At 39.8% G+C, this 24,655-nt stretch overlaps 1 protein-coding gene across 3 annotated transcripts in view; it reads left to right on the top strand.

Moving 5' to 3' along the window:
* Positions 1-24,655, top strand: part of ABCD3 (ATP binding cassette subfamily D member 3) — a 100,759-nt gene that overhangs the window by 10,128 nt on the left and 65,976 nt on the right. The window contains exon 1 of one of the 3 annotated variants that reach the window (XM_015145401.3): positions 4,362-4,427. The exons of 1 other annotated variant lie outside the window; for it this stretch is intronic. Coding sequence is in view for 1 of the 2 variants with exons in the window: in XM_015145406.3 (XP_015000892.2) it covers positions 22,646-22,719 (74 nt within the window). In the remaining variant the exon portion in view is untranslated. Of the gene's footprint in view, positions 1-4,361; positions 4,428-21,911; positions 22,720-24,655 lie in introns of those variants that run through there. One more of the 3 variants, XM_015145406.3, reaches the window with a different exon arrangement.

Raw genomic sequence — 24,655 nt, 5'->3', positions numbered from 1 at the left:
GGCCTGAGTGAATGCAGTTAAGTTAATAAAGTATAAAATTGAAAATAAAGCTCATCAAAGCATAGTCAGCTAGTTTGATATTTGTAAATAGATGTAGCCGTCTCACCACTATAATGGTACTATTATGACATAAAAGTGGATTGTATGATTTACTCTATGCTGAAATTATTTTGACTTTAATACTTTATTAATACATCTATTGGCATTAAAAAGCACTGTGTAGAATGAGGCAACTGCTCTAGGTAAATAATAATGTAGTCGGCATGTGATGTTGATATCATATATGTGATATATATATGTAATGTATCATTGCATGTCACTATTTAAAAAATATTTATACAGTTTCTTAAATGTATGAAGTAAGCAACATGAGATGTAGTATGATATGGTCCCTTGTGGAAGGGACTGGTGGGAGGTAACTGAATCATGGGGGCAGGTCTTTCCCATGCTGTTCTCGTGATAGTGAATAAGTCTTATGAGAGCTAATGGTTTTATAAAGAGGAGTTCTCCTGTACAAGCTCTTTTTGCCTGCCGCCATCCACATAAGATGTGACTTGCTTCTCTTTGCCTTTCACCAGCATTGTGAGACCTCCCTAGCCACATGGAACTGTGAGTCCAGTTAAACCTCTTTCTTTTGTAGATTGCCCAGTCTTGGGTATGTCTTTATCAGCAGCATGAAAACAGACTAATATGGAAAATTGGTACAAGTAGAGTGGGGCGTTGCTGAAAAGATACCTGAAAATGTGGAAGCGACTTTGGAACTGGGTAATAGGCAGAGGTTGGAACAGTTTGGAGGGCTCAGAAGACAGGAAAATATGGGAAAATTTGGAACTCCCTAGAGACTTGCTGAATGGCTTTGACAAAAATGCTGATAGTGATATGAACAATAAGGTCCAGGCTGAGGTAGTCTCAGATGGAGATGAGAAACTTGTTGGGAACTGGAGCAAAGGTGACTCTTGTTATGTTCTAGCAAAGAGACTGTCAGCATTTTGCCCCGTCTTAGAGATTTGTGGAACTTTGAACTTGAGAGAGATGATTTAGGGTGTCTGGCGGAAGAAATTTCTAAGCAGCAAAGCATTCAAGAGGTGGCTTGGGTGCTGTTAAAGGCATTCAGTTTTATAAGGGAAGCAGAGCATGTAAGTTCAGAAAATTTGCAGCCTGACAATAGGATAGAAAAGAATAACCCATTTTCTGAGAGGAAATTCAAGCCAGCTGCAGAAATTTGCATAAGTAATGAGGAGCCAAATGTTAATCACCAAGACAATGGGGAAAATGTCTCCAGGGCATGTCAGAGAACCTTTGTGGCAGCCCCTCCCATCACAGACCTGGATGTTTAGGAGGAAAAATTGGTTTCGTGGGCTGGTCCCAGGGTCCCTCTGCTGTGTGCAGTCTAGGGACTTGGTCCTCTGCATCCCAGCTCCTCCAGCTGTGACTAAAAGGGGCCAAGGTACAGCTCAGGCCATGGCTTCAGAGGGTGTAAGCCCCAAGCCTTGGCAGCTTCCATGTGGTGTTGAGCCTGCAAGTGCACAGAAGTCAAGAATTGGGTTTGGGAACCTCTGCCTAGATTTCAGAGGATGTGTGAAAATGGCTGGATGCCCATGCAGAAGTTTGCTGCAGGGGTGGGGCCCGCATGGAGAACCTCTGCTGGGGCAGTGTGGAAGGGAAAGTGAGGTTGGAGCCCCCACACAGAATCCCTGCTGGGGCACCACCTAGTGGAGCCATGAGAAGAGGGCCTCTGTCTTCCAGACTCCAAAAGGGTAGCTCCACCAGCGGCTTGCACTGTGCCTGGGAAAACTAAACATTCAACGCCAACCTGTGAAAGCAGCCAGGAGGGAGGCTGTACCCAGCAAAGCCATAGGGGCAGAGCTGTCCAAGACTATGGGAACCTAGCTCTTGCATCAGTGTGACCTGTATGTGAGACATGGAGTCAAAGGAGATCATTTTAGTACTTTAAGATTTGACGGCCCTGCCAGATTCTGAACTTATAGCCCCTTTGTTTTGGCCAATTTCTTCCATTTGGAATCGCTGTATTTACCCAATGCCTGTACCCCCATTATATGTAGGAAGCAACTAACTTGCTTTTGATTTTGCAGGCTAATGGGCAGGTCTCGGATGAGACTTTGGACCGTGGACTTTTGAGTTAATGCTGAAATGAATTAAGACTTTGGGGGACTGTTGGGAAGGCATGATTGGTTTTGAAATGTGAGGACATGAGATTTGGGAGGGGCCAGGTTGGAATGATATGGTTTGGCTGTGTCCCCACCTAAATCTCATCTTGAATTCCCAGTATTGTAGGAGGGGTAGGTGGGAGGTATTTGAATCATGGGGGCAGGTCTTTCCTGTGCTATTCCAGTGATAGTGAATAAGTTCCGTGCGACCTGATGGTTTTATAAAGAGGAGTTCCCCTGTGCAAGCTCTTTTTGTCTGCCACCATCCACATAAAGTATGACTTGCCTTGCCTTCTGCTGTGATTGTGAAGCCTCCCCAGCCACGTGGAACTGTGAGTCTAATTAAACCTCTTTTTTAAATTGCCCAGGCTCGGGTATGTCTTTATCAGCAGGGTGAAAACAGACTAACACATAGTGTCTCAGAGGATAAGAACAACAATTCTGTAAATGTTTGTTAATTTAGTGAGTAGGCCTACACCTAAAAAGCTGTTTTAAAATTAAATGCAACTTTAATTTTAAAAATTAAACATTTTTGCATTATCAAAGTTAAATATACACTATGGAAATTTGAATAACTAGAAGAAGGCAGGGAGAAAACACTTTTTCTAGTGTTTATCATTAGTGTCATATTTTATTGAATCTAAGATGCACTTTTTTTACATTTTAGCCTCTCTTTTCACATTTTAACTTCTCTGAAATTTGAATGTGTATTTCCTTTTTACTGTGCATACTTTTATCTTGCCTATAAAAATACTGCATATCAGCTTGCATGAAACTCAAACTTCTGACTAAAAATTCATTGTTGTTGCCATTCTTCAGTTTATCTTGGAGGTGTGGCTAAGAAAAATGCAAAAAAGAAGAATTTGAGATAAAATCAGATTTTTTTCCTCTTTCCAGAATGAGGGCTGGAGAAAGTAGCTTGGCCTGAGATAGGCAGGTGGAAATCAATGAACTACTCAAAAAAAGAACAACCCAAAGATCATGCCACCAAGTCAAAGTCAAGTGCTCGCTATGTACCAGATGCTGGGTTTTCATATGTTAAGCTAAAAAGTAAATTAGACAAGAGTTTTGCTGTTGAGAAACTCGTAGACTACTGAAAGAGAGAATGTCGTATCTTAACATTTTACACCAAATTTCTAGTTCATCCCTGGTAATATTTTATTTAAAATACGGTTTGTTGTTGCTTTTTGAGACAGGCTCGCTCTGTGGCCCATGGTGGAGTACATGGTGCCATCATGCCTCACTGCAGCCTTGACCTCCTGGGCTCAAGTGATCCTCCCACCTCAGCCTCCTGAGTAGCTGGAACTATAGGTGTGCGCCACCGTGCCTGGCTAATATTTTAATTTTTTGTAGAGATAGGATCCCAAAGTGTTAGGAAGTTATAGGCGTGAACCACCATGCCTGGACTAAAATATAGTTCTTTATTTACCCATGAATACAGTTATGTTGCATCAGGAAATTAGATTTAAGGTATTATCAACTGCAGGACTCATGTGACTTTTCCCCCCCATCAACAATGCCCAAGATACGTTGTTTAGTAAAGAAGTGGGGTGGAGGAAGCAAGCATAGGACAGAATAAATGAGGTGATCCCATTTCTTCAGTATCATATAATTTCTAATTTAACTGTTGCTGGATGAATACATTTCTGTATGTATTTTATGACTGGTTCAAGAAAATATCTATTCTCTCTTGCCCCGCTAGAGGAAACACGAATGAGGAAATAATACCATTTATCCAGTATGTTCTGTTGAGTGCTCTATGTCAGTAGGCTAGGCTTTGAGATACCAAATTAAGTAAACGTTATTTCTAACTCCAGTCTTGTGGCACTATTACTACAAATGCATAGAAAATTTGTACAACTATGACTAGACCTGTGGTAGGAATACAGTTTCATTCTTCTGGTTGTTACCTGGGAGGGTTTCACATTTGAGCCTGATCTTAAGAAATATATAGTGTTTTGCTAAGGGATAAAAGGCATTCCAGGTAGGGAAAACAGCTTGCACAAAGACATGGAGTTAATGGAATTACATTTGAGAAGGAACTGCAAGGACACGAAGCTGGAGATATTACTATAAATAAAGTATTTATTGAACACTTACCATATTTTAGACATTGTTCTAAGTGTTTTACATTTATTCCTAACAACAATCTTTTGAAATAATTCTTTCTATTGTCTTCATTTTACAGGTGAGGAATCAGAAAAGTAAAAATGGTATCTACTTATGAGAGGCCTTAAGTTCGAATTAACCATGTGGAAGGTAAAAGGCAGAATAAAACATTTAAATCAAAGTCTTTCAAATGAATTTAGATTCAAAGAACTCAAGAATCATTCAGGAGTTAAGAAAGGTTTTATATTAAATTACAAAGTGAAGTTCATTATTAAAATTCTATTTACTATATTAAGTCATGCATTGCTTAACAATGGAGATATGTTCTGAGAAATGCATTGTTAGGCAATTTTTTTTTTTTTTTTTTTTTTTCTAGACAGAGTTTCACTCTTGTTGGCCAGCCTGGAATGCAGTGGTGCAATCTCAGCTCACTGCATCCTCCACCTCGCGGGTTCAAGCGATTCTCCTGCCTCAGCCTCCCGAGTAGCTGGGATTATAGGCATGCGCCACCATACCTGGCTAATTTTGTATTTTTAGTGGAGACAGGATTTCTCCATTTTGGTCAGGTGGGTCTCAAATTCCTGACCTCAGGTGATCCACCTGCCTTGGCCTCCCAAAGTGCTGGGATTACAGGCGTGAGCCACCACGCCCAGCCCAGTTAAGCAATTTTATTGTTGTATGAATATCACAGAGTGCACTTATACAAACCTAGATGCTATATACACACCCAAGCTGTATGGTATATGGTACAGCGTATTGCTCCTAGGCTACAAACCTGTACAGCATGTTACTGTATTGAATACTATAGGCAGTTGTAACACAATGGTCTTTTTTTTTTTTTGTCTAAACGTCTTTTTTTTAGACAGGGTCTGGCTGTGTTGCCTAGGCTTTAGTGCAATGGCACAGTCTTGGCTCACTGCAGCCTCCACCTGCCAGGCGCAAGTGTTTCTCCTGCCTGAGCCTCCCCTGTAGCTGGGACTACAGGCGTGGGCCACCACATCCTGATAATTTTTTTTTTTCTAGTTGAAAATGGGGTTTTGCAATGTTGGCCAGGCTGGCCTTAAACTCCTGGCCTCAAATGATCCACCCACTTTGGCCTTCCAAAGTGCTGGGATTACGGGTATGAGCCACTGCTCCCAGCCTTTAAACATGTCTTAACATAGAAAAGGTACAGTAAAAATATGGTATAAAAGATCAAAAACAGTATACCTGTATAAGGTGTACTTACCATGAATGGAGCTTGCAGGACTGGAAGTTGCTCTGGGTGAATCATTGAGTGAGTTATGAGTGAATGTGAAGGCCTAGTGTATTATTGCACACGACTGTAGACTTTATAAACACTGTACACTTAGGCTACATGCAATTTATTTAAAAAAATCTTAATTAAAAAAAATCACTGTCTTCCCCTTCCACATATTGTCCCACTGGAAGGTCTTCAGGGACAATAAAATGTGTGGCGCTGTCATTCATATGATAGCAGTACCTTCTTCTGGAATATCTTTTGAAGGACCTACTTGAGGCTGTTTTACAGTTAACTTTTTTTTTTATTTAAGTAGGAGTACACTCTAACGATAAAAGTATAGTATAGTAAATACATAAACTAGTAACATAGTCATTTATTATTATTATCAAGCATTATGTACTGTACCTAATTGTTTTATGTGACTGGCAGTGCGGCAGTAGTTTCATCACCACATATATGTGAGTAATGTGTTGTACTGTGGTATGATGTCAGCTATGGTGTCACTAGGTGATAGGAATTTTTCAGCTCCATATAACAAAAGTAATTGCTATCCTGACTTCTGTATAATCACATCTTTGTGTTTCCTATAATTTCATCACCCAAATGTGCATTCCTGAAAACTACAGTTTAGTTGTGTTTGTGTTTTTTTTTAATCTAAGTCTCTTAACCTACATATCCCCCTGCCACCTTCCTTTTCCCTTTCTTTCTTACAGTTTATTCCCTGAAGCAGCCAGTTATTTTGACCTGTACGGATTCCGTAGTCTGGATTATGCTGATTGCATAATTTTTCTTCATCCTTTGTATTTCCCGTAAATTGGTAGTTGAATCTAAAACCTTGATCAAATTTAGGTTTTGCTTTGTGTTTTTGTTTTTTTTCCACCTCCTAGGAGTTAGTGTGGTATATTCACCAGCAGGAGATATATAACGCCAGGCATGATGGCTCTTACCTGTAATCCCAGCACTTCGGGAGGCCAAGGCAGGAGGATAACTTGAGTCCAGGAGTTTGAGACCAGTCTGGGCAACATAGCAAGACCCTGTCTCTATAAAAAGTAAAAAAACATTAGGCAGGTGTCGTGGCGCATGCCTGCAGTTCCAGCTACTAAGGTGGGATTGAGGCTGCAGTGAACCGCGATGGCACCGTGCACTCCAGTCTGGGCAATAGAACAAGATCCTGTCTTGAAAAAAAGAGAGTTATAGTGTCTAATTTTCTCTCTTTTTGTGATTTTTAGCAGCCACTGATGCTCGACACCTAGATCAGTGAATTTATTAAAGCTTGCAATATGGTGATATGTGAATTCTGTTATTTCTTCACTTATAAGGTAGAATGCTTCCACAGAAAGAAACCTTTTCTTTTCTGCTATCTGGTTAGTAGTTGTACCTAGTGGTGCAGTTCAGTTAGGAAAAGTTGGATATTAGCTTCTTTATTTACCAATTTTCAAAATAATATGTTAATTTCTTGTTATTTTCTGAAAGTGACCAGTGAATTCTTCTTGTCATTATGAACCTTTTGATTTAATTATTTGTGCTTTCATTACAGCTGTTGTCCTTATTTTTGCTTAATTGTCCCATCTTGGACCAATGGGAGCCTCTTTAAGCTGGCTCCTTAGTGCTTTTGACATGGCTTTAGTGATCTTTGATAGCTTCCATGCTGTCTGTAGTAAGAAGTTCTGGATTCCTCTTAGACGTTTCCTGACCCAAATCTAGAATCAAATTTTTTTCATAAGAATAGGTTGCTTCCTTTTGTTGGGAAGTGGTATTTCAAGATCACAACTGGAATTTAGGGATGCTTATTGCTACTAGGTTGGCCATTGTTTCTAGGCTTTTCTTACGGACAGAGCCAGGATATGCATACTGACACTTCCAATCCATACACAAGGTTTCACGATTTTTAAAATTATCATCTTCTATTTACATCTGTATCTCCTTGTATCCCATACTGATAATCCTGATTCTCAAAGACATAGTTGATGGTCAGATTAGAGTATCATGGAAATATTCAGTTGCATTGTCCCACTTTACAAACTCAGTGTTCTCCAAATAGTAATACAAATATTTCTACTGTTAATATGATTAGTGAAAATAGTTAATTTTTTTTCACATATGCTCTTTACATTCTTCTTTATTTTTGGGTTGTACTGTATCTGTGTTGTCAGAGCATATTGACACAGGCATGCTTCATTTTATTGTGCTTTACTTTTTTGTGCTTTGGAGGTAATGTGTTTTTTACAAATTGAAAGTTTGTGGCAACCCTGCATTGAGCAAGTCTATTGAAGCCATTTTTCCAACAGCATGTGCTCACTTCATATCTCTGTATCATATTATGGTAATTCTCATGATATTTCAAACTTTTTCATTATCGTATCTGTTATGGTGATCTGTGATTGGGCATCTTTGTTGTTACTATTGTAATTGTTTTGTGGTGCCATGAAATTCAAAAGCTAGGTTTCTTGTGCCAGTTAGCCAAGTTGTGAATGCAAAGGAAAAGTTCTTGAAGGAAAACTGCTCCTTCAGTAAACACAAGAATGCTAAGAAACAGCCTTATTGCTGATAGGGAGAAAGTTTGAGTGGTCTGGATAGAAGATCAAACTAGCTGCAACGTTCCCTTAAGCTAAAACCTAATCCAGAGCAAGACCCTAACTCTTTTCAGTTCTGTGAAGACTGAGAAAGGTGAGGAAGCTGTAGAAGAAAAGTTTGAGATTAGCAGAGGTTGGTTCATGAGGTTTAAGGAAAGCAGCCATCTCTGTAATATAAAATTGCAAGGTGAAACAGCAAGTACTGATGTAGAAGCTGCAACAAGTTATCCAGAAGATCTAGCTAAGATAATTGATAAAGGTGGGCTACACTAAACAACAGGTTTTCAGTGTAGACAAAACAGCTATCTATCAGAAGAAGATGCCACCTAGGACTTTCATAGCTAGAGAAGAGAAGTCAATGCCTTGCTTCAAAGAACAGTCTGACTCTTTTGTTAGGGGATAAAGCAGCAAGCAGTTTTAAGTTGAAGCCAATACTCATTTACCATAGTGAAGATCCTAGGGCCCTTAGGAATTCTAAATTTACTCTGCCCACATGTAAATGGAACAACAAAACCTGGATAGCAGCACATCTGTTTGCAGCATCGTTTATTGAACATTTTAATACCACTGTTGGGACCTACTGCTCTGAAAAAAGATTCCTTTCAAAATGTTACTGCTCATTGTCAATGCACCTGGTCACCCAAGAGCTCTAGTGGAGATGTACAAGGAGATTAGTGCTGTTTTCATGACTGCTAATACAGCATCCTTTCTGTAGCCCATGGATTAAGGAGTAATTTTGACTTTCAAAGCCTATTATTTAAGAAATACATTTTGAAAGGCTGTAGTTTCCATACATAGTTATCCCTGTGATGGATCTGGGTTAAATAAATAGAAAACCTTCTGGAAAGGATTCAGTATTCTAGGTGCCATTAAGAACATTTGTGATTCATAGAAGAAGGTCAAAATATCCACATTAATGGGATTGGGGTTCAGGATTTCAGTGGAGGAAGTAACTGATGTGATAGAAATAGCAAGAGAACTAGAAGTGGAATCTGAAGATACAACAGAATTGCTTCAATCTCATAATAAAACTTGAAAGGATGGCCGGGTGCGGTGGCTCATGCCTTTAATCCCAGCACTTTGGGAGGCCGAGGTGGGCAGATCATGAGGTCAGGAGATCGAAACGATCCTGGCCAACATGGTGAAGCCCCATCTCTACTAAAATACAGAAAATTAGCTGGGCGTGGTGGCGTGCGCCTGTAGTCCCAGCTACTCAGGAGGCTGAGACGGGGGAATCCCTTGAACCTGGGAGGCGGAGGTTGCAGTGAGCTGAGATCACACCATTGCACTGTAGCATGGCAACAGAGCAAGACTGTGTCTCAAAAAAAAACAAACTTGAAAGGATGAAGAGTTGCCTCTTGTTCATGAGCAAATAAAGTGATTTCTTCAGATAGAATCTACTTTTGGTGAAGATGATGCGAACATTGTTAAATGACAACAAAGGATTTACAATATTACGTAAACTTGGTTGATGTGACAAGATTTGAGGGGATTGATTGACTCCAATTTCGAAAGTTCTGTTGTGTAAAATGCCATCAAACAGCATAGTATGGCACAGAGAACTCTGTGAAAGGAGGAGTCAATCACTATGGCAAACATCAATGCTGTCTTATACGTTGCCACAGCCACCCTAGCCTTCAGCAACCACCGCCCTGTTCGTTCAGCAGCCGTTAACATGGAGGCAAGACCCTCAACCAGCAAAAGGATGAACATTTTTTAGCAATAAAGTATTTTAAAAACCAAGATATGTCCATTGATTGTTTTTTAGACATAATGCCGTTGGATACTTGATAGACTACAGTATGGTGTAAACATAACTTTTATGTGCACTGGGAAACCAAAATGTTCACGTGACCCACTTTATTGCCATAGTAGCTTTATTGCAGTGGTCTGGAACTGAATGCAGAGTGTCTCTGAGGGTACAGTACTATGTATTCTTTCCCTTTTAACTCTCATTTAGTCCTACTTCTGCAAGTAAATACATACTGAATGCTCACTACCTCTTTTTAGGTCACTGGCTTTATAGTCATTCTCCTTGTCCAGAGCTTGTTCTGTAGTAAATTCCTCAGGAAGAGCTCCCCGAATTCTTTCATGTTGCAAACAGTTTGTCTGTGACCTTTGTACTTGAAGTTTTGTCTGGATGTAAAATCCTAGGTTCACGTTTTCTCTTCTTGAATATCTTAAATGTGTTACTCTATCGTTTTCTGATATTGAAGGTTGTTAACAAAGTCTGTGGCTAATCTCATTCATTTGCTTTCCCTTTTAAATGACTTGGTCTTTTGGGTATCCAAAGGATTTTTTTTTCCCCCACATTTAAAAAAAATTCTAGGTTGGGTGCAGTGGCTCATACCTGCAATCCCATCACTTTGGGAGGCTGAGGTGGGCAGATCAGTTGAAGTCAGGAGTTTGAGACCAGCCTGGCCAACATGGTGAAACCCTGTCTCTACTAAAAATACAAAAATTAGCCAGGTGTGGTGGCATGTGCACGTGATCTCAGCTGCTCAGGAGGCTGATACAGGAGAATGTGGGAGGCAGAGGTTGCAGTGAACTGATTGCGCCACTGCACTCCAGCCTGGGCAACAGAGCGAGAACCCAGGAGGTGGAGCTTGCAGTGAGCTGAGGTTGTGCCACTGCACTCCAGCCTGGGCGACAGAGCAAGACTCGTCTCAAAAAAAAAAAAAAAAATTCTGTTTTGTTTGAATGTATGAAATTTTATATTTGTATATAATTTGTATATTTACTTTCATGTTTTATCTGTTGTGTTTATTTGCTCTTGTATTTTTTATGGTTTCATATTCAATTTTGAAATTATTTTTCTTTCTAAATTTCTAATTATTTTGTTACTACATTTGTAAGTTTAAAAAATATTGTTTTATGCTGTGAGTGTGTGTCTAGCATTGGCTTCTTGTACTTCTTTTAGAGACAAGCTCTCACTGTGTTCTCCCGATTGGAATGCAGTGGCTATTCACAGGGGCAATCATAGCTCCCTGCAGCCTTGAAGTCCTGGCCTCAAGTGATTCTTTAGCCTCAAGCCTCCCAAATAGCTGGGATTACAGGCACACACCACTGTGCCTGGCTAGCATTGCTTCTTAATTTCTTCTGGATTATTTTGATATCATAGTTTACAGTTTTTATATCTTGTAGGAATGTGTTTCTCACATGCTTTCATTGTCTGTAGGAATGTTATTTTTATTCTTGTATTTTTTCTTACAATGTTGTAAAAGATTTAACTTTGACACTATTCCATTGTTTGCTTTTCTTTTGTTGTCTGAAATTAGTTTTTTCAACTTTTAGAAGAGCAAGTTTGAGTTAGGATAACTTTTCTAATTTATGCTCTACAGCACCCTCTTCCCTTGTTTTCATGAAGTGTTTGAAAATACTGTTTACTATCTGAGATCTCTAGGCTGTTTCTTTCTTTCACTTTGTTCCTGTGGTCTCACATTATGGTCTATTCCCTGCAGTTTCTCTTCACAGGAGGCTCTGTTCTGAAAGGGAGCTTTAACTGGTTAATGTTGAGTCTTCAAGGGTCCAGGCTGCTCCACCCCCAATAGACCTTTACCTTGAACTCCTTGCGCTTGCTTATAGTGCTGTTTGTTGGACTGTGTGGAACACCGCCCAGTTTCAGCTGCTGCTCTCACATTGGTGCTTTAAGCTTTCCAGTGAGTTCTTGTAGTGATGTAGGGATCTTCCCCAAGTGCATAAGATACCCTATTACTTCACTCTGCTACCTTTCAGATCTTGTAGCTGTTGGTAGGTTGTTACCTCCTATTCATATTTTGGAATTTGTAGAAATACTTTGTCGTCTAATTTTCTAGTTTTCTGTATGTATTGTCCATGGGTTTTGGGTTTTTTTTTTTTTTTTTTTTTTTGAGACGGAGTCTCGCTCTGTCACCCAGGCTGGAGTGCAGTGGCACGATCTCAGCTCACTGCAAGCTCCGCCTCCCGGGTTCACGCCATTCTCCTGCCTCAGCCTCCCGAGTAGCTGGGACTACAGGCGTCCGCCACATCGCCCGGCTAGTTTTTTGTATTTTTTAGTAGAGACGGGGTTTCACCGTGTTAGCCAGGATAGTCTCGATCTCCTGACCTCGTGATCCACCCGTCTCGGCCTCCCAAAGTGCTGGGATTACAGGCTTGAGCCACTGCGCCCGGCCTGGGTTTTGGGTTTTACTATCCTAGTTGCTCAGTCAGGTTTTTTTCTTGGGAGTTGGAGGATGGGTTCAGGGAACTTCAAAATAATCCCATTCATCTCAAATCACTAGAATGAAGATAGAATTTTAAATAAATGCCAGTAGGATAATTGGTTAGCCATTGGAAACGCGATAAAATGAGATCTGCATCTCATACCATATGTAAGGATAAATCCATTAAAGTATACAAGCGCCGAAGAAAAACATGGGTGGATTCCTCTGTAACCTGGGTGTAGGGAAAGCTTTTGTGTGACTCAAAAATCCAGGTGCAACAAAAGAAAATATTGACACATTTGACTATATAAAATTAAAAAGCTTCTGTGTGGTAAAAACCCACCATAACAAAAGACAAATGACAAACTTATAGAACATGTCTGTAATATATATCACAGATAAAGGGCTAATAAATATATAAATGATTCTTAAACATGTGATTACCTCACTTAAAATAAGAGAAATGCGAATTTAATCTATACTAAGATACTGTTTCACATATTACATTGGCAAAAACTTAAAATGTAACAATATACTTTATTGGTGGGGCTGTAAAGAAACTGGAACTCTCTTACAATCCTGGTGGTAATGCAGAGGTACAGCCTTTGTGGAGGGGAGTTTGACTATAGCTAACAAAACTGCGTATGCATTTGTGTATTGATTCAGCAGTCCCACTGAGGATACAGCTCTGAAAGTGTGCAAATACAGATGTGTGAGATTATTTATTGGAGCATTGCTTGTTGTTACAAACTATTGGAGACAACCTAAATGCCCATACATAAGAGGTGGTTGAGTAAACTATGGTACTTACACACAATGGAGTGTTATAGAGCTGTGAAGAAAAATAAAGATGCTTTCTACGGACTGATAGAAAGTGATTTCTAGGAAACATTAAGTGAAAAGTACAAAAGACTATGTATGCTATCTTTTATGTAAGAAAGAAGGGAAAATCAAATAAAGATGTGATTTGCTCATTTTGTACAAAAAGAAACAAGATGGATAAATAAGGAAATTATGAAACTGGTCACTTAGAGGGTATGAATAAGAACAAGGTCAAAAGGAAGGGGTGATTGAACAGGGTAAGAGGATATTTTTGGGATAATCAGAGAAATTGGAATAAGGTCTGATTGGTTTTAGTATTCTATCCATGTTAATTTCATGATTTTGATAATTGTACTGTAGTTATGTAAGAGAAAGTCTTTTTAGAATATAAACACTGAAGTATTTAGAAGTTACTTAATCTCAGATGGCTCAGGAAAAAATGCATGTGTGTGTATATATAGAGAAAAGAAGAATAAAGCAGATTTGGTAGAACATTAATTGGGAAATCTAGATGGAAGGCTTAGAGAATTCTGTGTATTATTCTAGCAGATTTTTGGTATGTTTGCGATCATATCAGAATTAAAAGTTTATTTTAAAAATACTGTGCAATTGCTATAAGCCATTTTCCCAGAATTCCCTCTGTAAGATGACTTATGTGGCTCTTCTGCCTTTTTTCTAAAGAACTTCCATATTCTTATGGAACACTATTTTATAGTTGTTGTGGAGGCATCAATTTTATGAGTGTAGTGAATCTTATAAACAAGTTACGAAATATGCTTTAGTTATCAACTCTTGCATTGGTATTGTATATAATTTTTAAAATGGTCTTTACATTAAAAAACGGTTTAGATGTATTTAGGAGGTATAAGTGCAGATTTCTTATATGCATGTATTACATAGTAGTGAAGTCTGGCCTTTTGGTGTACCCATCACCAGAATAGTGAACGTTCTATCCAATAGGTAATTTTTCAACCCTCACCCCGCCATCCTCCCACCTTTTGTAATCTGCAGTGTTTGTTATTCCACTCTGTATGTCTATGTGTACACATCGTTAAGCTCCCACTTATAAGTGAGAACATTTGATATTTGACTTTCTTGAAGTTATTTCATGGGATAATGCCCTCCAGTTCTGTCCATATAAGATGGTATCTCATTGTGGCTTTAGTTTGCATTTCTCTGATGATTAGTGATGTTGAACATTTTTTCATGTTTTTGGCTTCTTGTATGTCTTCTTTTGAAAAATGTCTCTTCATGTTCTTTACTCACTGTTTAATAGGGTTACTTGTATTTTCTTGTTGAGCTGAGTTCCTTGTATATTCTGGATATTAGCCCTTTATTGGATGCATAGTTTGCAAATATTTTTTGCCATTCTGTAGGTTGTCTTTTGCTATGTAGCAGCTTTTTAGTTTAAGTCTCATTTGTCTGTTGTTGTTTTTGTTGTGCTTGGTTTTGAGACTTGGTTTTAAATTCTTTGCCTAGGCCAATGTCTGGAAGAGTTTTCTCTTGTTTTATAAACAAGTTATGAAATGTGCTTATCAGCTTCTGGTATTTGTGAAGTTTTAGGTCTTATGGTAAGGTCATTAATCCATCTTGCGTTAATTTTTGTATGTGGTGAGAGGTAGGGGTCCGGTTTCGTTCTTCTGCATATGGCTATCTAATTTTCCCAGCACTGTTTATTGAATGGGGTGTCCTTTCCCCAGTGCATATTTTTGTCGACTTTGTAGAAGATCAGTTGGTTGTAGGTATGTGGCTTTATTTCTGGGTTCTGTATTCTGTTTGTATAGAAATTTTAGAATTAGCATGTTGGGATTTTGGTGGAGATTGCTTCTAATATATAGATCACTTTCTAATATTGGTTATATTGCCCTCTTTTTTTTTGGATCAGTCTTGCCTTGAGCTTATAAAATGTGTTAATTTTTCCAAAAATTAAACTTTTAGTGTAGTTTTCTCTCTACACTACACTTCTTTCTTTCTTTTTATTTCATTATTTTTTGCTTCTATCTGTATTTTTATATTTTTCGGCTGGGCGCGGAGGCTCACACCTGTAATCCCAGCACTTTGGGAGTCCGAGGTGGGCAGACCATGAGCTCAAGAAATCAAAACATGGTGAAACCTTGTCTCTACTAAAAATACAAAAATTAGCTGGGCGTGGTGGTGCACACCTGTAGTCTGAGCTACTTGGGAGGCTGAGGCAGGAGAATTGCTTGAACCTGGGAGGCGGAGGTTGCAGTGAGCCAAGATCATGCCACTGTGCTCCAGCCTGGGTGGCAGAGTGAGACTCCATCTCAAAAAAAAAAAAAAAAGAAAAAAAAAGGAGTCCACTATGTTGCCCAGACTGGTCTCAAACTACTGGACTCAAGCAGTTCTCCTGCCTTGGCCTTCTAAAGTGCTGTGATTACAGGTGTAAGCCACTGCACCTGACCATTTTCATTTATTTTAAATTATTTTAGACACTGGATAACATGCTGAACCTTCTTTTTTAATATATGCATTTAAGGTTATAAAGTTCTTTGTGAACACTGCTTTAGTTGGAGGCTGCAGGTTTTTCGTTATATAAACCTTTAAATTTGGTAAGTCTGTTGTTACATATATTATTCATTTCTAAATATTTTCTGATTTCTTTGTCCCAGGACTTTTTACCACCCCAAAGTTCAGTGTTTTCAACGATTATCTTTTACCTTCAATTCTGTGGGTGGCTGGGCAGTTCCTCTGCTGGTTTTGTCTAGGTTCACTTGTAAGACTATTGATTTCTTTTTTCCATTATTTCATTTTTTGTTGGGAACAGGCCCCCAAATCTGGCCATAAACTGGTCCCAAAACTGGCCATAAACAAAATCTCTGCAGTACTATGACATGTTCGTGATGGCCATGATGCCCATGTTGAAGGTTGTGGGTTTACCGGAATGAGGGCAAGGAATACCTGGCCCACCCAGGGCAGAAAACTGCTTAAGGCATTCTTAAACCCCAAACAATAGCATGAGCCATCTGTGCCTTAAGAACATGTTCCTGCTGCAGATAACTAGCCAGACCCATCCCTTTTTTTGGCCCATCCCTTTATTTCCTGTAAGAAATGCTTTTAGTTAATCTATAATCTATAGAAACAATGCTTATCACTGGCTTGCTGTCAATAAATGTGTGAGTAAATCTCTGTTTGGGGCTCAGCTCTGAAGGCTGTGAGACCCCTGATTTCCCACTCCACACCCTATATTTCTCTGTGTGTGTCTTTAATTCCTCTAGTGCTGCTGGGTTTGGGTCTCCACGACTGAGCTGATCTCGGCAAGTGGCGCCCATACATGGGGCTCGAACCCAGGTTGAAGGGTCACTGAGCAACAGTTAGAGAACGTGGAACTAAGCTGGAGGACATCCGAGTACTCTTAAGCAATCCCGTGGTAAGAATGGGAGCTCAGAAGCATCAGGGTAACATTGGGACAAGTGTGGGCTCTGGTTTGTTCCACCTTAGAACCTTTTCACACTGATGAGGAGGAGGAAGGAGAGTATAACGAAGTAACAGAGCAGGTCTGTTTGCCAGCTAAAGCTAAAGTGGCAAAGGAGGAAGAGATTCATTCCTACCTTTCTGCACCCCCTCCTTATTTTGAAGAAAAAGAGTGGCCTTACCCTCCAGATCTTTCTTTTCCAGAGGACACTGTGCGAAAAGTAGTTGCCCCAGTGACTGTTCAAGCAGCGCCTCGAGCGACTGCTCTCGGTTCCATTCAGGCAGGAATTCAGCAAGCTAGAGGAGAGGGTGATTTAGAGGCTTGGCAGTTGCCTGTTAGAATACACGCCGCAGATCAACAGGGAAATATTCTAGCTACATTTGAGCTTTTTCCTTTTAAATTACTCAAAGAATTTAAACAAGCTAGTAATCAATATGGACCAGGTTCTCCTTTTGTAATGGGACTGTTAAAGAATGTTGCTGTTTCCAGTTGGATGATTCCTACTGACTGGGACGCTCTTACTCGAGCTTGTCTAACTCCTGCTCATTTATTACAATTTAAAACTTGGTGGGCAAATGAAGCTTCCATTCAGGCTGCTCGCAACACCCAGACCCAACCTCAAATTAATATAACTGCAGACCAACTTTTGGGGATCGGCGGCTGGTCTGGTTTAGATGCACAAGTGGTTATGCAGAATGATGCCATAGAGCAGCTTAGGGGAGTATGCATTAGAGCTTGGGAAAAAAATCACTTCAGGTGGAGAACAATACCCTTTAGTGCTGTAAAACAGAGACCAAAAGAACCATACATGGATTTTATAGCTCGGTTACAGGAGTCTCTTAAAAAGGTGATTGCAGATTCAGCTGCTCAGGATATAGTGTTGTGATTTTTAGCTTTCGGCAATGCTAATCCCGAGTGCCAGGCTGCTCTGCGACCTATTAGAGGGAAATCACATTTAGTTGATTATATCAAGGCCTGTGACGGTATTGGAGGTAATCTGCATAAGGCTACTCTGCTAGCCCGGGAAATGGCAGGACTGAGAGTGGGTAAAGGAAATACTCTGTTTCCTGGAGCTTGTTTTAACTGTGGGAAGCATGGTCAGACTAAAAAAGAATGTAGAAAAAACCAGCGAGTCAGGCCACCAGATAGGGGAGAAAAGAAAATTGCTAAGCCTGAAATATGTACAAAATGTAAAAAAGGAAAACATTGGGCTAATCAGTGTCACTCTAAGTTTGATAAAGATGGGAACACGATTTTGGGAAATGCCATGAGGGCCCGTCGCGGGCCCCATTCCAAATGGGGGCATTTCTGGCTCAACCATTCCCTCACCCTTGCACAATGTCTGTCCCCCGCCACAGCCGGTAGTGCCGCAGTAGATTTATGCTGCACAAAAGCTGTGAGCCTTCTGCCTGGGGAACCCCCGCAAAAGGTCCCAACAGGAGTCTGTGGACCCTTGTCAGCATGGACGATAGGATTACTTCTAGGAATGTCTAGTTTAAATTTAAAAGGAGTACAAATACATACAGGAGTCATTGATTCAGATTACAATGGGGAAATTCAAATTGTTATATCTACTTCTGTTTCCTGGAAAGCAGAGCCAGGAGAGCGTGTAGCACAGCTCCTGATTGTGCCATATGTGGAAATGGAGACAAGTGAAATTAAACGAACAGGAGGATTTGGAAGCACAAATAAACAAGGCAAAGCAGCTTATTGAGTGAAACAATTACTAATAAATGTCCTACCTGTGAAATAACTATTCAGGGAAAAAAATTTAAAGGTTTGGTAGGTATAGGAGCAGACATTTCAATCATTTCTCTACAGCACTGGCCGTCTGTGTGGCCAATTCAACCCACTCAATTTAACATAGTTGGAGTTGGTGAAGCCCTTGGAGTATATCAAAGTAGTGATATTTTGCATTGTGAAGGGCCCGATGGACAACCTGGGACTATTCAACCAATTATAACTTCTGTACCTATAAATCTATGGGGAAGAGATTTATTACAACAATGGGGAGCACAAGTTCTAATTCCAGAGCAGTTATACAGCCCTCACAGTCAATGTCTGATGGATGAAATCAAGTATGTCCCTGGTATGGGACTAGGAAAAATTTGCAAGATTTGAAGGAACCTCTTTAAGTGGGAAGACAAAGTTCCTATGAAGGTTTAGGATATCATTTTTAATGGCAGCCATTGTTAAGTCTCCAGAATGTATACCTTTAAAATGGTTAATAGATAAGCCAATTTGGATAGAACAATGGCAACTAAGTCAAAAGAAACTGGAAGCTTTAGAGGACTTCGTTAATGAACAGTAAGAAAAAGGACACATAACTCCAACATTTTCCCCTTGGAATTCTCCAGTTTTCATAATTAAGGAAAAAAATCAGGTAAATGGAGAATGTTAACTGATTTAAGAGCCATTAATTCAGTTATATAACCTAGAGGAGCATTGCAGCCAGGATTGCCTTCTCCTGCTATGATTCCAAAAAATTGGGCTTTAATAGTCATAGATTTAAAAGACTGTTTCTTTACTCTCACCTTAGAGTGAGCAGGACTGTGAACGGTTTGCATTTACAATTCCTGCAATAAACAACCTGCAGCCTGCTAAGCGTTTTCGTTGGAAAGTGTTGCCACAAGACATGTTAAACAGTCCAACAATTTGCCAGACTTATGTAGGGCAAGCAATTGAACCTACTGGTAAAAAATTTTCACAGTGTGACATTAGTCATTATATGGACAATATACTTTGTGCCGCCCCTACTTGAGAAGTATTACTCCAATGTTATGATCACTTGCAAAATTCAGTTTCTGGCGCTGGTTTCATTATGCTCCTGACAAAATTCAGACTACTACTCCTTACTCCTACTTGGGAACCTTAGTAAATGACATTGCCATTCTGCCACAGAAAGTAGCCATATGTAGGGATCAATTGAAAACATTAAATGACTTGCAAAAATTACTAGGGGACGTTAATTGGATACGACCTGCTCTAGGCATTCCTACCTATGCCGTGAGTAATCTATTTTCTATCCTTAGAGGAGATCTTAGTCTCACTAGCCCTCGGCAATTAACAAAAGAGGCTGAGGCAGAGCTGCAGCTAATCGAAAAGCAAGTCCATAAAACTCAAATAAATAGAATAGATCCAGAGAAGACTCTAGATTTGCTAATATTTCCAACTCAGCATTCACCTACTGGTGTTACTGTCCAAGAGCAGGACTTAGTAGAGTGGCTTTTTCTTCCACATGCTAATTCACGGACTCTAACTCCTTATTTGGATCAAATCACTACTATGATAGGAAATGGGAGAATTTGGATTGTTAAATTACATGGATATGATCCTGGAAAAATTATCATCCCTCTCACGAAGGCACAAATACAGCAAGCTTTTATAAATAGTCTTACTTGGCAAACCCATTTAGCTGACTTTGTGTGTATTCTTGATGATCATTTTCCTAAAATGAAACCGTTTCAATTTTTGAAATGAACTAATTGGATCCTCCCTAGAATAACTAAATTTAAACCAATTGAAGGTGCTGAGAATGTTTTTACAGATGGGTCTAGTAATGGTAAAGCTTCTTATTCTGGATCAAAAGGCAAAGTTTTCCAGATGCCGTATACTTCAGCTCAGAAAGCGGAGCTTATAGCTGTAATTGAGATATTGACTGCTTTTAATATGCCTATTAATGGGATTTTTGATTCTTCATATGTGGTTCATTCCACACAATTAATTGAAAATGCTCAGTTATGATTTTTTTCTGCCCATGTTAAACGTCACCTTTTGCAGTGTTTTGCAGTGATGGGCATTCCAGCTTCTATTAAAACAGATAATGCACCAGGCTATACTAGCCAAGCTCTAGCTACATTTTTCTCTATATGGAATATTAAACACATCACTGGTATCCCATATAATTCTCAAGGACAAGCCATAGTGAAGAGACTGAATCTCTCCCAGAAACAGCAGTTGCAAAAGCAGAGGAGGCGGTAAACAGGGACTGTGGGACAACTCATATAAAATTGAATCTAGCATTATTAACTTTAAATTTTTTTAGTCTGCCTAAAGGCTAGGTGCTATGAGCAGCTGAACAGCAGCTGCAGAAATCAACTGCAAAGACAGAAGCAGAACAACTGGTTTGGTGGAGAGATCTGATAACAAAAAGTTGGGAAATAGGTAAAATAATAACTTGGGGTAGAGGTTATGCTTGTGTTTCTCCAGGACCGAATGAACAGCCAATTCGGATACCATAAAGACACTTGAAACCTTATCATGAGCCAGATGCTGAGGAAGAGATTCCGGGAGGATCCCAAGGACCCCCCAGTTGCAGCCATGTTGAGACTGATGCTGAGGAGGACCCCAACTGTCATGAGCAGCACCCGTCAAACATGGCCATCTACTTGGGGACAGATCAAGAAGCTGTCACAGATGGCAGAAGAAAACCTGAGGAAAGCAGGACAACCAGTCACAATGAGTTATTTAATGGTAGCTATGATAGTGGTGATCACCATTGCTGTGAGTATTCCTTCAACAAGGGCTGACACAGAGAACAATTATACTTATTGGGCATATTTATCAATCTTGGCTGGCAGTAATGCCAGGAGGTAATTGCTCTATGGCACAGTTACACATACTTTCTGATCTCAGTATTTACCATAATGAATCTGCTCCTATAATTGAGGCATACCACCCTCAAAAACCTATTTGTGAACAAAATTGAACCTGGCCAGAAAAAATGAATGTACTTGTTTAGGAAGATTGCATTGCAGAGCAGGCAGAGGTGCTGTGCAGTGATTCCTATGGAATCATTATTGATTGGTCCCCTAAGGGGATGTTTAGCTTAAGTTGCACCTCTCAGTCTGTGTGCCACAGCTACACTATGTTCAGCTGGTCTGAACAAAACGGTCAGATGGTAGAAATTGTAAGAAGTACGGCAAGAGTTCCTATTATCTGGAAACGTGGCAGTATAGTGGCACCTCAACCTCAAATGATATGGCCCACTGTAGGAGCTAAACATAAGGATTTGTGGAAACTATTAATGGCTCTGAATAAGATGAAAATTTGGCAAGGAATAAAAAAGCATCTAGAAGGACACTCTACAAACTTGTCTTTGGATATTGCAAAATTAAAAGAACAAATATTTAAAGCATCCCAGGCACACCTGACCTTAATGCTAGGAACTGGAGTGCTTGAAGGAGCTGCAGGCAGATTAGCAGCTAGTAACCCATTAAAATGGATAAAAACACTTGGAAGCTCTGTGATTTCAACCATGATTGTGCTTTTAATCTGTGTTGTTTGTCTTTGTATAGTCTGCAGATGCTGATCTGGACTCCTGCAAGAAGTAGCTCACCATGACAAAGCTGCCTTTGCTTTTATCACTTTGCAAAACAAATAAGGGGGACATGTTGGGAACAGCCTCCTCCCCCCGCCCCCGCCAATATCTGGCCATAAACTGGCCCCAAAACTGGCCATAAACAAAATCTCTGCAGCACTGTAGCATGTTCGTGATGGCCATGATGCCCATGCTGAAGGTTGTGGGTTTACCAGAATGAGGGCAAGGAACACCTGGCCTACCCAGGGCGGAAAACCGCTTAAGGCATTCTTAAACCACAAACAATAGCATGAGCAATCTGTGCCTTAAGAACATGCTCCTGCTGCAGATAACTAGCCAGAGCCCATCTCTTTGTTTTGGCCCATCCCTTTATTTCCTGTAAGAAATGCTTTTAGTTAATTTATAATCTGTGAAAAAATGCTTATCACTGGCTTGCTGTCAATAAATATGTGGGTAAATCTCTGTTTGGGGCTGTCAGCTCTGAAGGCTGTGAGACCCCTGATTTCCCATTCCACACCCTGTATTTCTGTGTGTGTGTCTTTAATTCCTCTAGCGCCACTGGGTTAGGGTCTCCACGACTGAGCTAATCTCAGCAATTTTTACCCCTTCTAGTAGTTTCCTATTAGTTGTTCTCTCTCTTTTTTCTTTTACAACTTACCCTAGAATTTTTAACATGGGTTTCACTTTTTTTCAAGTCTGAACATTAATCAGTAATACTTTTTTTTCTTCTTCTTCTTTTTTAAAATTATACTTTAAGTTCTAGGGTACATGTGCATAACGTGCAGGTTTGTTACATATGTATACTTGTGCCATGTTGGTGTGCTGCACCCATCAACTCGTCAGCACCCATCAACTCGTCATTTACATCAGGTATAACTCCCAGTGCAATCCCTCCCCCCTCCCCCCTCCCCATGATAGGCCCCGGTGTGTGATGTTCCCCTTCCCGAGTCCAAGTGATCTCATTGTTCAGTTCCCACCTATGAGTGAGAACATGTGTTTGGTTTTCTGTTCTTGCAATAGTTTGCTCAGAATGATGGTTTCCAGCTACATCCATGTCCCTAGAAAGACACAAACTCATCCTTTTTTATGGCTGCATAGTATTCCATGGTGTATATGTGCCACATTTTCTTAATCCAGTCGTCACTGATGGACATTTGGGTTGATTCCAAGTCTTTGCTATTGTGAATAGTGCTGCAATAAACATACATGTGCATGTGTCTTTATAGCAGCATGATTTATAATCTTTTGGGTATATACCCAGTAATGGGATGGCTGGGTCATATGGTACTTCTAGTTCTAGATCCTTGAGGAATCGCCATCCTGTTTTCCATAATGGTTGAACTAGTTTACAATCTCACCAACTGTGTAAAAGTGTTCCTATTTCTCCACATCCTCTCCAGCACCTGTTGTTTCCTGACTTTTTAATGATTGCCATTCTAACTGGTGTGAGATGGTATCTCATTTTGGTTTTGATTTGCATTTCTCTGATGGCCAGTGATGATGAGCATTTTTTCATGTGTCTGTTGGCTGTATGAATGTCCTCTTTTGAGAAATGTCTATTCATATCCTTTGCCCACTTTTTGATGGGGTTGTTTGTTTTTTTCTTGTAAATTTGTTTGAGTTCTTTGTAGGTTCTGGATATTAGCCCTTTGATGAATAGATTGCAAAAATTTTCTCCCATTCTGTAGGTTGCCTGTTCACTCTGATGGTAGTTTCTTTTGCTGTGCAGAAGCTCTTTAATTTAATTAGATCCCATTTGTCAATTTTGGCTTTTGTTGCCATTGCTTTTGGTGTTTTAGACATGAAGTCCTTGCCCATGCCTGTGTCCTGAATGATATTACCTAGGTTTTCTTCTAGGATTTTTATGGTATTAGGTCTAATTAAGTCTCTAATCCATCTTGAATTAATTTTCGTATAAGGAGTAAGGAAAGGATCCAGTTTCAGCTTTCTACTTATGGCTAGCCAATTATCCCAGCACCATTTATTAAATAGGGAATCCTTTCCCCATTTCTTGTTTTTCTCAGGTTTATCAAAGATCAGATGGCTGTAGATGTGTGGTATTATTTCTGAGGACTCTGTTCTGTTCCATTGGTCTATATCTCTGTTTTGGTACCAGTACCATGCTATTTTGGTTACTGTAGCCTTGTAGTATAGTTTGAAGTCAGGTAGCGTGATGCCTCCAGCTTTGTTCTTTTGACTTAGGATTGTCTTGGAGATGCGGGCTCTTTTTTGGTTCCATATGAACTTTAAAGCAGTTTTTTCCAAGTCTGTGAAGAAACTCATTGGTAGCCTGATGGGGATGTCATTGAATCTATAAATTACCTTGGGTAGTATGGCCATTTTCACGATATTGATTCTTCCTATCCATGAGCATGGTATGTTCTTCCATTTATTTATGTCCTCTTTTATTTCACTGAGCAGTGGTTTGTAGTTCTCCTTGAAGAGGTCCTTTACATCCCTTGTAAGTTGGATTCCTAGGTATTTTATTCTCTTTGTAGCAATTGTGAATGGAAGTTCATTCATGATTTGGCTCTCTGTTTGTCTGTTACTGGTGTATAAGAATGCTTGTGATTTTTGCAAATTAATTTTGTATCCTGAGACTTTGCTGAAGTTGCTTATCAGCTTAAGGAGATTTTGGGCTGAGACAGTGGGGTTTTCTAAATATACAATCGTGTCATCTGCAAACAGGGACAATCTGACTTCTTCTTTTCCTAACTGAATACCCTTGATTTCTTTCTCTTGCTTGATTGCCCTAGCCAGAACTTCCAACACTATGTTGAATAGGAGTGGTGAGAGAGGGCATCCC

Source organism: Macaca mulatta, chromosome 1 (genome assembly GCF_049350105.2).
Source record: "Macaca mulatta isolate MMU2019108-1 chromosome 1, T2T-MMU8v2.0, whole genome shotgun sequence".
Taxonomy (NCBI): domain Eukaryota; kingdom Metazoa; phylum Chordata; class Mammalia; order Primates; family Cercopithecidae; genus Macaca; species Macaca mulatta.
This window is presented reverse-complemented; position numbering and strand designations above follow the sequence as displayed.